Here is a 14,550-nt window from a genome sequence, read left to right as displayed (position 1 = left end):
ATTCAAAATCAACGATTCAGATAGTAAAAAATAAAAAATAAACTACACTAGATATTGTTTTAACTTTAGCTTTTTATAGATTTTATCATAGAACTTTAAATTGATATGATTGTAACATTAAATTTTAATTTTATCTTCAATTGTACCACTCGAAACCAAAGTGATGATACAGTTGATAGTTTCGTCAATATAATGACATGACTAAAATTGATATCGTTTGGGTGATAGTTTCGTCAATATAATTATATGGCTAAATTGATATTGTTTGGGACATGTTGATGTCCAAAATAATGATGTTTTTTAGTATCATATGCCTTTTTAAATTCTTTCTTTTAATCCTTATAAACCTAACTCAAGGATTTCACCCACCGGTCAGACTCCAGTTATACTGATTGTCGTTCGTTGGTGATTGTTGAAATTTTACAAAATATACATTTTGACCCTCTTTTTTCTATCCAGATTTTTTTTTTAATCTAAACAAAATAGCTCAGATCTAAAAAAAATCGAATTTATCTTCTCTAATTGTTGATCTTCTACTGTCCGATAGTGTACAACTCAAAAGATTTAACCATGGCCTGCCATTAATATTGAACTTATTTATCATCTATACGCTGTTTTAACTTCAAACTTTCTTTTTATAGAACTCTGCGATCATTAATACATTTTAATTAATCCCATTTATCTTTACATAAATTGAATGAAATGCTTCTTTTCACTTGCAGGTTCTTGGAGATGAGGAAAAGAGAGCAAGGTATGACAGATGAGTAGACATTGAAGACATGAGTATGTGCGGTGCCGGCTTCAACCCATTTGGCAGTGTACTGGGGGTGGCATTGTGAAACTCCAACGGCTGATGATGATAGCCGACAACGGCAGTCAATGAAGGTGAACGGTGATCGATGTCACCACATTGACGGAATTATCATCCACACCGTCACACCATTTTCGATCATTACGCATGGAGATACAAGGAAATAAAAATCTTAGCAGTCTTGGGCAATTTTAATGAAGGAAAAAAGGCAACTGCCCATTAATTGCACTGAATGATCAGAAACCAAAGTAGCTAACAGCAAGAATGTAAATGCAGTCATGGATAAAGCTACAGACAACCTGGACAGATCAAAAAGCAAGAAATCTTCAAAACAAAGACGACCAAATTACAATGACACGGGTGAGATTAATTTGATAAGCAAGCATGTCATAAGTGCAGCAGGAAGGATAGAGACCGAATTCACCAATGTGGAGGCTTCAGACATACTTCCCAGTGGAGCACCTGCCGGGCCAAATCCTGGAAGTGACCCGGTAGAAGGAACTGTCGAAGTCTTGGGCACAGTTGTTGTGGAACCATCCGACTGGGGTGAAGGTGCTGGGGCAAAAGCCGAATCCGGTACATAAGTAGGTGGGGCTACGAGGGTAGGAAATTGTTGCGGTCCTGCATTTTGAAGAAAAAGAACAGAAATTTAAATCAGTCAAGAAGCCTTCTATGACCATATGGAAATATAAGTGAATTCCGAAACGTAAACTGCTCGTGTTTGACTCCTTGAGATTTGAAGTCATGTATGACAGAAGCTTAATTAGAAAGCCAAGAATTATGCATCAGTGAAGGTAACAAATGAATTCAGTACGTTGATGACTCCATAATTATTGTTTGATTTCTAGATGCTACAACAAAAAAGATCACATAAACAACACGGATAAGAACTATCTCTTCCACTCTGTCGTTTTGATCTGTGCAAATGCAAAAGGAAATAATATATTCACATCATTGGATTAGAGAAGTCCAAATCATGCTAAAACCAAATAATTTCTTGTCTTCATGCATTTTTGAATCACAAGAATTGTGAATGGTATTTTATAAACTTGTACCTGGACATCGAGGTTCAAGAGAAGATGACAACCTACAGAACAAAGGCAAGGAATGGAAGGGTTCAGTCATTGTAAAATTAGAAGACGGAGATCACTTTTGACATAAATATCAATCAAAGTAAAAGGAGCAGCATACGATGCGATAATGGTGCCATTTGCATAACCACCGTAAGCACAAGAAGTAACGTTGCATCCAGCACTACTTTGCTGCACTGTAACGTTCCCCAGCTTAAGGTTGCTGCTTTTACATTGCAAGCTTGAACATGAAACAGCCAACGAAGAAGGCATGCAGTACAAACTGCTCCACAAAATCAACAAAGGTGATTAACTCCACTATGTTAGATTTAAGGAAAAGAATAATAAGCGGTAAAAACTATCATACAACTAATATAAACCAACAAGCTACAGGATGGCTCAATTACTTGCGACTCCCAGGCCCACAGCTGCACTGGACACAGTGGCTAGCAGTTATAGCATAGCTCCCATTAGGAACAATCAATCCATAATCTAAGGCGTATTTGGGAAAATTCGAAGCACAAGCTGCATGAACCGAAAGAACCAATACTTAACTTTCCCTGTCCTTCGGAAACCGACATAAACAAAGCAAAAGCATATAAAGGAAAACAAATCTTGATTCCAACGCTGAGTATAGAGATTCACAATCATTCCATCAACTTGAACTCATCAACGAGGAAAATATTGAAGGGATAAAGTTTGCAGCGATTATATAAAAAGCTAACTCTAATAGCCTAACTTCATAAGCAAGTATAAAACTCTACAGCTGAAAATTCAAGAGAATGGCATTGGTTTAAAATGACTAAATCATTACAATTTTCAATTTTAGTGTCAACCATACAATCTACAAAAACAAGGCAATGTAAAACTACCTGATAAAGGAACAGCTAGAATATCACCATCCTTAATAGAACTAGTCCCCATAGCATTAACATTCATTAAATCTGTGATCGTAGTGGAATAACTAGCTGCAATTCCAGCCAAAGTATCCACTGGCTTCACCACATACGACAGATAAACGGCGGGCAGTCCATTATCAGTACCATTAAAACAAGTACACGGCAAAGGAACCACAAGGTTCTCCCCCACATCAAGAACGGATGGATCAGCAATGGAGTTGACCTCCCTAATCTGATCAGCTGACACCAAACCAGCATAAATGGAGTCAGCAATCGACGAAGCGTGTCCTGTGGGCGAGTTTTGTACTTGGTGGAACGGATTTTCGAATCCCTCGACACAGGAACATTGGATGGGGATCTTGAGGAAGAGCCGGGAAGGAAGGATGTGGTTTTCGACGTCGGGGTAAGAGATATCGATAGCGTTGGCCGTGAGGACCGCAATGGGGTCAACCTGGAAGAGGGAAGCAACCTCGGCCACTTTCAAATCTGTGTAGAGAGTGTACCCTAACAAGGCGTTGCAGGAATCAGAGTTCGAACAAGGTTCGATTGTTGATTTTGAAGTTACCAAAGCCACATTGGAGAAAACTATAAAACAAAGGGCAACAAAGGAGAAAAAAGTGGGTCTTTGGTTTGACATTGTTAGGTGAATGTAGGGGGAAAACAGAACGTAAATAACCGAGCTTTGCTTTGCTACTCAATGATGGGGTTCTTCATTCAGTAATGGTTTTGGGTTTTAGAGAGAAATTCAAAAAAAAAAGACCCAATATTTAAAACCAATTAAAGATGGTTTTTTTTGCTTCTTTTGAAGGTTCCTAGGGTTTGTTCAGCTGGGTTTTACCCTCCACTCTCAACAAAAACAGCACTCGTTAAGCTTATGAAAGAGTTACCATACAATGTAGAAACTGAGGCTAGAAATATGGGTGAACTTCAGAGTGTTAGGGTTTGGGTTTCTTGCTTTTGTGCAAAATGGTTTACGGCAAGGAAGAAGAAGTGAGAGAAAAGAAAAGGAAGAAACAGAGTACTGAAGAAGTGAAGGTGAGGAAGAAAGGGGCAAATGTCGGGGTTAAGTGGAGTATGGTTTTCAGAACCTGACTGGTTGGCCAATCGGTTATGTTATCGGTTTATTAGTTCAACTGATCAAATTGGTTAGATCGATCGAAAGAATTAGACGATGTTATAATTATTTAAAAAATTAAATAAAAATATTTAATAAAAAATAATTTTTTATATTACAAGTCATATTCAAAGCAAGTCATATTCAAAGCAAGTCATAACATATATAAGTTAAAAATAATAAAATCAAGTGAAATAAAATGATTCAAATTAACTACAACATAATATTTAAGGTAAAATATATTAAATAATAAATATAATTATATAACTATAATTAAAAAATAAATTTGAGGTTAAAAAAAATATAACAAAATGATATTGTTTGGTTTATTTTTTTTTAAACAATCCCACATGATTAAGAAACATAGAAGAACATCCCAAAAGTCTAAAGAGTAAAAATATGATAACAAAACAATCCCACATTGCTAAGAAGCATAGAAGAGTATCACAACTAACTTCTATAAATAATAGAGGTAATTTGACATTTAAAATCATAGAGCCTTTTGGTGAACATTGAGTGAATTATTCTTTCACTTCAATCAAGCTCGAATTTTAGGCTTCAATCGAGCTTCTAAATTTTTTTTAGTTCAAGCTTTTTTGAGTTCAAGTTTCAATATTATATTTCGAGTTTGAGTTGAACTTGATAATTTTTAGCTTGTGAGTTTGAGTCGAGTTGAGCTTACTTTTAAAGTTTTCAAGTTCGAGTTGAGCTCAACAATACTCGAGTTGAGCTTAACAATACTCGAGTTCGACTTGGCTCGTTTAACAAACGAAGTTGTTTGGTTTAATTTTTTTTTTAAAAAACAAAATTCCTGGTTTTTTTTAGTTTTTTCCGATTTTCAGTCGGTCCGATTCGAACGGTTCAACGATTCTGACCGATTCACTAATAGCGGTTCAACCAATTTAGATTAAACCGGATTAACACACAATTCTCAATTGAACCAATCGGTCTGATCCGGTTTTTAAAACAATGGTGGACAAACACAATTCAGATTCTCAATCTTAAGAGTTTTCAAGGATTATTATTACCCTTTTTTTACCCTTAAAGACTAATTTATCCCTATCCTTTTTTAACTTAAAAAACTTAATTATATTAAAAACAATAATATAAAATTATAGTTATATTATTAAGACTTCTAATACCAAATTGATTTAATTAAATTAGACTTAATATTTATGATTAAATACTTTTTTAACATTTATAGAGCATTTAAATAATAATTCAGATGAACGTGTCTAATGTATGTGTATAGTGTATAAGCTTTCAATCTTAAATGAATGAGAGTTATCTTTAAACAATTATTACTTTATATTTTTTCTAAATTAATAAAAACAATAGTTCAAATAAAAAGTCTTTTTAATTTTATTTATAAATTTTCAAATAAAAGTTTATTAAAATAATAATTTATTTACTAATTTATTTAAGTATCTCCTAACTTGATCGAGCGAATTTATTGTACAATTTTTTTATTAAGTTAAATGTGATTACAAAGTAATATCTATTATAAGCAATGTTTTTAATACTGGATCGGACCGGCCGATTCAACCGGTTGTATCGTGAACCGGTGGTCTGTCCGGTCTTGTTAACTTCCAAAACCGGTTGTGCACAGAACCGGTAAAAAATTAGTAGAACCGGCTGAGAACCGGCAAAACCGGGGTGAATCGGCTGAAAACCGGCAAAACCGGTGTGAACTATTGATTCTCTTTTTTTCTTTAAAAAAATTAAACCAAACGATTTCATTTGTTAAACGAGCCGAGTCGAACTCGAGTACTGCTAAGCTCGACTCGAACTCGAAAACTTTAAAAGTAAGCTCAACTCGACTCAAAAACTCACGAGCTAAAAATTATCAAGTTCAACTCAAACTCGAAATTTAATATTGAAACTTGAACTCAAAAAGGCTCGAACTCAAAAAAAATTAGAAGCTCGATTGAAGCCTGAAATTCGAGCTCAATTGAAGCGAAATAATAGTTAGCTCTGTGCACACCAAAAGGTTCTATGATTTTGAATGTCAAATTACCTCTAGTATTTATAGAAGTCAGATGGGATGCTCTTCTATGTTTCTTAGCCATGTGGGATTGTTTTTTTTAAAATAAACCAAACGACATCTTTTGTTATGATTTTTTTCAGCCTCAATTTTATTTTTTAATTATAGTTATTATTTAATATGTTTTACCTTAAATATTATGTTGTAGTTGATTTGAATCATTTTGTTTCACTTTATTTTATATTTTTTTATCTTATATATGTTATGACTTGTGATTTTTTTATACATTTTAATATTGTAAAGTTCAAAAAAATGTTATATATATATATATATATATATATATATTAATATTACTTTGAATACTATATAAAATTTAAAAAATATATTATTTTATATAAAATTCAGTTGAACCCGGTTGAACCCGGTTAAACTAGTGAATCAGTACCTTCATCGGTTCAAAGTCCGGTCCGATTTTAAAAACATTGATTATAAGTACTTTTAACTATTTGATAATGAATGTTCAATCACCAATGCACTCGTTGGTGCTCGAACCTATAACCTTTAAAATTAACAACAATTTCTTTAACTACTGAAGTAAGTTGGTTATTGTACCATTTTAATATTAATATTTCCAATATCATTAAACATAAATAAGTAGTAAAATCTGTGAAATTATATGACTTACTGTGGTGAAAATTTAGGAATAAACAAGCAGGTGTGGGCTGAGGAAGTTAAGTGAGAAATCATTCTGTTGTACGATTTGGTTAAGTTAGAGTAGATTTAGGAGAATTATTATATAATTGAAGATTCTATGTTCTGAATAGATTCCGCATTCTCTTCCAATTTCATCAGCTCAATCAGACAATTTTACGGAAAAATCACATTGAATGAAAATAATTATCTGTCATACCTTCTTTCGTCTATTTTTATTAATCTAGCACCTTTTCTGACGATTTGTACTTTTTCGGAGTTTCGTTCGAGTTGACGTCACGTAATGAAAGACGCGGATTGTCATATACGCGCGCTTTTCTAAGGTTTATGACAGCGCCAGTAAGACACGGATCACCATCCACACTTTCTATTATTTGTTCTGAAAATCTTGGCCTTTAATCTCTCCATTCGCCTATAAATAACACTCCTTCAACCCTAAACATCACCACATCAATTCCTTCTATTTTGTTTAACCAATTCCTTCGATTTTTGTTGTAAGGTAAAACTTTTTTTTATATTATATTTTTTTATATATGATTATTTGAAAAATTATTGTATTAATTATTTTGTATTATTTTTTGCAGTTGTAAAATTGAAAAGTTGGATCATACGTCGAGACATTTTTGTCGATACAATAACAATATAAAATTATATTATTTAAATTATTGTAAAAAAATTTAATTTTTTATTAGGTTATATTTTAATTCATATATTATTTATTTAATTAGGTGTCAGCTATTGTTTTTGCATATATAAGACTCTCAATCTTTCAACTATCAGAATGACGCTTATTTCAGTTATTGTTTACTATGATGGAGAAATTGGGAAGAGGAATCAGCGTCGTGTTCGCATCAAATCATTATGTCAAAATATCCTTCAAGAGAAACATAACTCTTGGAGCTGATAACGAAGATTTCAAGGAAGTGTATTTCAGCTATTGTTTTTGCATATATAAGACTCTCAATCTTTCAACTATCAGAATGACGTTATTTCAGTTATTGTTTACTATATGGAGAAATTTGGGAAGATGGAATCAGCGTCGTGTTCGCATCAAATCATTATGTCAAATATCCTTCAAGAGAAACATAACTTGAGGAGCTGATAACGAAGATTTCAAGGAAGGTTCATGTTTGAAGTACTAGAAGAATCCTCACTTTGTACAGATTTCCAACCGTAGTATTTTCGTTAACTTATACAGCGTTCGAATTATCCAATGATGACGATGTTGTTATGATGTTGATTCTCAAAATCATCATTCAGATGCCGATACAGAGATGTATGCTAATTTGTTCAAGTGTATGTTTTTCGTGGTATGTCATTATGCCCCACTATGGCTGCTTAACAAGTTGATCAAGTTGACAGCCCACTCAAGTAATATGTGATTTTAACTCGTTAATGGGAAATCTACATAATGTGCCATCTCATCAAGTTCAATGGGAGGTATTCATTAGCAACTCTTACGATATGTACCGAGGTTGCTCCACAAATATTTGTATGGTAACATCGCGTCCAGTTCAAGGGGAAGACATTCATATGCCAAATTCTTTGACCTGAATATGGAGATGCCTCGACGCAACAATATGTGCATACCCATTTGACACGATACCTTTAAGCTCCAGAGAGAGGCATTCAACTGCAAGCTTCTTCGACCTCAATATCGAGATGCCTTCAAGTTCAAGGGAAGGCATGTAACTACTAGCTTGTTCGACCTAAATGTCAACATCGTGGAGGAACCCTCATCCACCAGAAGAATCTCTTCGTAAGCCAGGTGTCGATGGTGTTGAGACTAGACTATTCGTTCAGCCCAGAATCACCGCAGTTCAACATAGACTCTGATTATGATTATGTAGAAGTTCCCACAATACGATACACACTGAACCTCCAACACATATGTATAAAGTTGACTATGATGCATGTACGAGCCACAATTTGCGGATATGCCTAATGTTGGTGATTATGATTTAACTCATCATTCATGATGGTGTTATATAAAGGAATGAATTTTTCATGCAAAGAATAAGCGTGATGGCAATTAAGAATTACAATATTCGTATTATGTTCAGTCTAGAATCGACAACTCTACCACCAAAAAGTAGTTTGTCACTATCTCCAACATGATAACGATGCAATTGGATGGTTCACGCATCGATAGGAAGAGGAAAAATAAATGAACTAACGATATACAATGATCCTCACACATGCTGTGTTGAATGGATCAACCAATATCATCCCAACTTAGACTCTGACATTTTTGCTAAGCCATCCCATGGTAAAGCAAGCTCTCATATAGCTATTGCTGTGATGATTTCAGCTATACAATCGCAGTATGGGTATATTGTATCATACAGGAAAGTATGGAAGGAAAGCAAATGCCATTAAAAACTTGATGGTGATGTGCATCTTACAATGAACTACCACGTTTGGTTTAAGGTGGTGAACAGATTGAATCTTGGAACAATTATCGACTTCGAAACTTTTCATACATACCACAATGATCGAGCGCTTCGCGATCGATGCTAATTTTACCGTTTTTTGGATTTACCCACAGTGCATTAATGTTAGAAATACGCAAGCCTATGACCTAAATCGACGTGACTTCTTGTATGGAAAATACAAGCAAGTTTACTATTGGTAGTTGTCAAAGATGTATCGCAACTACTTCCAGTTGCTTTTACCCTTGTTTGAAGGAGAAAATTCTTGGGTTTTTTTCCTCATAACTTCGCTTACATGTTATCATCAGGGGAAAATTTGTGTCATTTCAGATCGCAGCTGAGATAAAACAACAATGGATTATTTGGGTCCAATGTGGCAACCACCCTATGTCCAACATCGATATTGTATCCAACATATTGCTGCAAACTATCATAGAAGGTTCAAGAAGAATGATGAACGCTAATTACTTGTGCGCATAGGTATATCAAAAAACTATTTTTTATTTCTCAAGCATTTTTATTTTTTATGGAAACAAAGTAAGCAAGTTTATTTGCTCAGGTTAACTACTACATGAAACATTTGAGTCCATGCTTTAATAGTTGCAAGGAGAGAACGAGGAAAGATACGATTACATCACCCCTCATCAATAAGGAAATGTGGACAAATGCATATGATGGTGAATTTCGATATGGACACATGACGACCAACTTGGCTGAGGCTATCAGTTCGACCTTAAATAGGGCACGTCATTTACCAGTAACGACTTTGGTAAAAATAACATATTTTCGTTTATGAGTGCTTTTTTCCAAGCTCGTGGGACAAGCTCAAACTTGGATGCAAAACGGTCATGTCTATCACCCTAGATTAGTTACAGATCTACAAAAAAGAATTGTTGCATCAAATGGAATGTATGTAACAAGCTTCTCTAGAACCCATGAATTATTTCGTGTCACATAGATCCCGTAACCACTTCAAGGTATTCAAGCTAACTCGTTCAGAGTTAATCTACGAGACAAATGGTGCGTTTGTGAGTTTTTTCAAGCTTTGAAGTATCCATGCTCTCATGTCATAGCAGCTTGCTCGCATATCCATCAAGACTATAACCGTTTTGTGGATCACGTATTCCAACTTTCAAAAGTGTTTAAGGTATATGAATTTAAGTTCCCCCCATAGGTAATGAGAAAAACCCTAATGAGGTTCAAAATTGGCTTCCGATTGTATCAGATTTGTCCTTATTGAAGGAGCCTAGTCGTCCAAAATCCACTCGAATTCATTGTGATATGGATATTCGGAAACATCTAGAGAAAACAAAAGATGTGGGCATTGTAAAAACATACTAGGAAAAATGTCCATCTATTTTTCATAAAGTAATCATTGATGTAGTTGTTGTTTATGAAATCTAAATTTATATAATTTAATTTTCATTTACTTTCAGTTAATGTCATTTGAGCATCACCGATTAATTAAACAAGAAAACGATAAAAAAAACAAAAAAAACACTAATTAATCAAAATATTCAAACAATTAAGTACTAAAAAATTAACAAACAAAATAAATTAAGTAATAAAATTACAATTATTGGTAAATAAAAAAAATTAAATACAAAAATAATGAAGTGTATGGCTTTATCGATGCCTGCATCTTAATGTGTTCTGCAGGGTGGTGGTTGTCTGTCTCGAGAAGGATTTCTTCGTATAACTTATTATGTCCTCCACTCATCATCATCACCATCATCATCATCATCACCATCACCATCACCATCACCATCACCATCACCATCATCATCATCAGGAGCAAATACATTTTATTGACGATGGACGAATGACGATGTAGCACCTCCACATAATAATGACCCTAGAGGTGTATGACTGATTATCTCACCGCTCATAGAAAACTGTGAAAACTGTGAAAAGATCGACATCAATGAGTGCAAGAACTGTACATGAGGTGTCTATGCATGTAGTGAAGCTTCACCTGCCAAATAACCAACATATGGACCCCACGTTGGATCTACAAACATGGAACTATAATATCCACCATAAGGGGTCATATAACTCTGCGGTGGCGACATCATTTGGTATGGAAGCGGTGGCGTCTAACCTGGATGTAGTGGCATATTAAATGGTTGCGGTGTCATCTGATATGGCTGCGGTACCATCTGAAACGGCTGTGAAATATACAGCGGTGTAGACAATGACTGCTATGAAGATTCCGGTACTACAGCTAAGGATAAGCCAGAAGCGTCTGCTCTCCGTCCACGAGTTGAGGGAAATGATGTTGTGACGGTGGACATCTTTGTTAACGTCGATGAATGTTCCCACCTCATGCTTCCTCAGAAAGTAAGAATGATTTCCCGTTCCTGTTGAACCACTCATAATAACCATTCATAATCGAGTAATGATCCACATAAATAGGTTATGTACGGGGAATGCGCCCATATCGATGCTCCCATATCATTACCCACTCATAGTGATTGAGCAGTCTCGACTTTTTTTTCCCCGTTTATCTATGATATACAAATCGTCAGATTCTTAGGTGCTTTCAGAATAGATTATACAAAACCAAATTGGCGGAGCACACGATCAGTGGGATGCCACTCGACATATCATAACATATCAGAGGGACCACCACCATCCAGACATCTAATGGGTCTCTTAAGTGATGTGAGATGTAAATCCTCATCTCTTCAGTACAATAAGGAGTCCATTCAAACTAAAACAATATATATAATTCTTATCAAAATAATAATCTAATTATATAAAGATAATTAAAAGTACATTTTGTTATTTAAATACAAACCTCTATGACAGTCTTTTGATCAATTAGTAGTTTAATTTATTCCAATTCATCAGGTAAATCCCGATGATATTTTCTTGCACTTGACCACCTGTTCAATGAAATAATTTTTATTATACTAAATAAAATTATTAATATACGAAATCAGTATTGTAATTATCTAATATAGCGGGAAGACTAACGGGTTTTTCACCACCGGACATAAAAATGGCATGCGATGCCACGCCCAATACTGGAGCAGAAGGAGACAGTCGTCGATAGCGTTTTTTTCTATAGTCAGTAGCTTGATATATTTCCCTATACAAATGTCAAAACTGCGGACCCCAACTCAGTGTGACAGCATGATGAAAATCAGCTAGGTGACGTAACCACATACAATGAACTTGGTTGCGTGATTTGTCCGACATCAAGAGCCCTCCTATGAGCTGTAGTATGCAAGCATGTGCATATATTTTAACATGCTCCTCAGAGGCGTCGCCACTCAAATGCTTGAAAGTTGCATCCAACCAATTTAATGGAATTCGACAACCGTTGAAATTAGGCGGGACACCTCCAAGATACTCCTCGCACAATGAATGTCAGTCACCATACGCCACCCCATAAATCACATCTCAATCTACCGAAAGCCCTAAATGCATGGAAACATCCTCCAGCGTAATTGTGCACTCTCCACATGGAAGACGAAATGTGTGTGTCTTTGGTCTCCAACGCTAAACCAATGCAGAAATAAGATTGGATTCTAGGTTACAGTGCCCTTCATTTTGCTACGTAACTGAATCCAGCCTCGAATAAATACGACCATACACGGGTAGGTATCTCTAACTTAAGATTACAATTGAAGGGATCTAATATATGGTTATCTCCTAATTTAATAAATATTATAAATTAAAATATAAACTAATACTAAATAAATAAAATATTAATAATAATTAAAATTAAAATAGAATTTAAAATTGTTACCGTATCAACAAAATGCCTCGAAATATGATGTACATCTAAACGTAGCAAACCACCTTCCATTTTATAACTGCAAAAATTAATAAAAAGTTAATATAAAAATTTAATAAAATAATAATTTATTAATTTATTATACAATAAAATATTTTACCTTCTTAATAGAATTTGAGCTTTGCGAAAATTTGAGTTGGTTTGAGCTTGAGAGGGTTTGGATGTTGAGTTTGGTGTGTGTTTGAATGAATAAGGGAGGGGTATAGCCGGATGAGGTATTAATGTGGGAGGTGTGAACGGTTGGGGTATTAATGGAAGGTGCTTGTCAGAAACCTCAGAAAGGTGCGGATGGCGATCCGTGCCTGTCCTTACGTGACGCCAGCTCGGATAAGGCGCGGATGACCATTCGCGCCTTTAATGATGTGGTGCCAGCTCGGACGAAACCCCTCAAAGGCGCGGAAGACGATCCGTGCCTTGTAAGAAAAAGTGCTAGATCGGTAAAAATTGGAGAAAATATGTTTGACAGATAATTATTACTTGTCATGATGATATTTCAGTAAAAAACCGAATAATCAAGGTTATCAAGTCTTAAAAAATTTAATTTTTATAAAATTAAACAACTGTTTGCACTCTTGTTGTTGTTATAAAAATAATATATTGCATATTGATTCTTGAGTCTATCTAAAACAACATGTGGCCAGGATTGATTCGCAACTTCAAAGTTACGGTGATTCTGTGAAGGTGATCGGTGGTGAAAGTGACTGCCGATAAAATTAAGACAGACAGAGAGAAAAAGGTTTTCATGAAATAATTGTCAAAGTTTGGACTAACTAGTAACATTATAGAAATAAAGAATAAATTATGAGAAATGAAATTTTAAAATATAAAAATTAATTTCCAAATTAATAAATGGACCAAACTCGTATTTTGTAGATACAAGCGACCTAACATGCTCGATCAAGTTTTTTTTCGAAGTTAGTCGTCATGATTATTGTTGTTCTTGTCATCTTTTTTATTAACCGTTGTCATCTTTGTCACAAGTCAATTAATGATCTCTCTTTTTGCGTAAGGTGAAATTTAAAATCAAAGCTTGATTTCTCTATGATTGGTGGATAAATCGACAATCTATGATGATTTTTCGTCAGGGAGTAGTGGTTTGGTCAAATGGCTTTCGTTGATAGCAACAGTGGTCAGCGTGAGTAAAGAGATTTAAAATGAGAGTTTTTAAAGTTTTAATTTTTTTTAAATTTGAGAAAATTTAAATTTTTTTAAGTATTTTTTTAAATGTGACACATGATAGATTTTTTTAAAGATTGTGATATACCAAACACTTAAAATATTAATGTTAATAACATTGATAACGTTACGTACCTATATTGACCTTAGAATATTTAATAAATTTTTTATATTAAACTATAAAATAATAATTAAAAAAATAGTTTTGTACATCATTTTTCATAATAAAAACAAATAATTTTATTAATATTATACATAATTTTCATTATTTTTAAGACTTCTTTGTTATGTAAATATCGAAATTCTTTTTTATTGTAAATAATTTTTTAAATGAGATTTAGAATTCTTTTATTTTCTTAATATTGTCCATAAGTTCTATTATTCTTAAGAATTCTTTTATTGTGCAAATATTGAACTTCTTTTATTTAATTTTTTAATATTGTACATATTTTTTATTATTCTTAAGAGTTTTTTATTGTGTAAATATAGAAATTCTTTTATTTTTAAAATATTTTACAAAAATTTTAATGAGATTTAATTTTTTATCA

The 14,550-nt window shown here is 33.9% G+C and overlaps 1 protein-coding gene across 1 annotated transcript; it reads right to left on the bottom strand.

The window, feature by feature from the left end:
- Positions 1–1,050: 1,050 nt before the first annotated feature.
- On the bottom strand, positions 1,051–3,794 carry LOC120139813 (lysM domain-containing GPI-anchored protein 1-like). The gene is made up of 5 exons (XM_039154940.1): positions 2,754–3,794; positions 2,289–2,406; positions 2,003–2,164; positions 1,867–1,898; positions 1,051–1,432 (listed from the first exon to the last, which is right to left on the bottom strand). Exons 1-5 carry the CDS (start codon positions 3,415–3,417, stop codon positions 1,158–1,160), a joined length of 1,251 nt encoding a protein of 416 aa, XP_039010871.1. The 5' UTR covers positions 3,418–3,794; the 3' UTR covers positions 1,051–1,157.
- Positions 3,795–14,550: the final 10,756 nt, after the last annotated feature.

This window comes from Hibiscus syriacus, unplaced genomic scaffold (genome assembly GCF_006381635.1).
Source record: "Hibiscus syriacus cultivar Baekdansim isolate YM2019G1 unplaced genomic scaffold, ASM638163v2 tig00110776_pilon, whole genome shotgun sequence".
Taxonomy (NCBI): domain Eukaryota; kingdom Viridiplantae; phylum Streptophyta; class Magnoliopsida; order Malvales; family Malvaceae; genus Hibiscus; species Hibiscus syriacus.
Note: the sequence above shows the minus strand (reverse complement) of the source record. Positions and strands in the feature narration are given on the sequence as shown.

Excerpts from the sequence above, each read along its gene's own strand:
- LOC120139813 (XM_039154940.1), bottom strand. The coding sequence starts at position 3,417 with ATGTCAAACCAAAGACCCACTTTTTTCTCCTTTGTTGCCCTTTGTTTT. Across the intron at positions 2,407-2,753 it reads TCTAGCTGTTCCTTTATCAG|CTTGTGCTTCGAATTTTCCC; the intron begins GTAGTTTTACAT and ends CGGTTCATGCAG. Across the intron at positions 1,899-2,002 it reads AATGGCACCATTATCGCATC|GTTGTCATCTTCTCTTGAAC; the intron begins GTATGCTGCTCC and ends TTTGTTCTGTAG.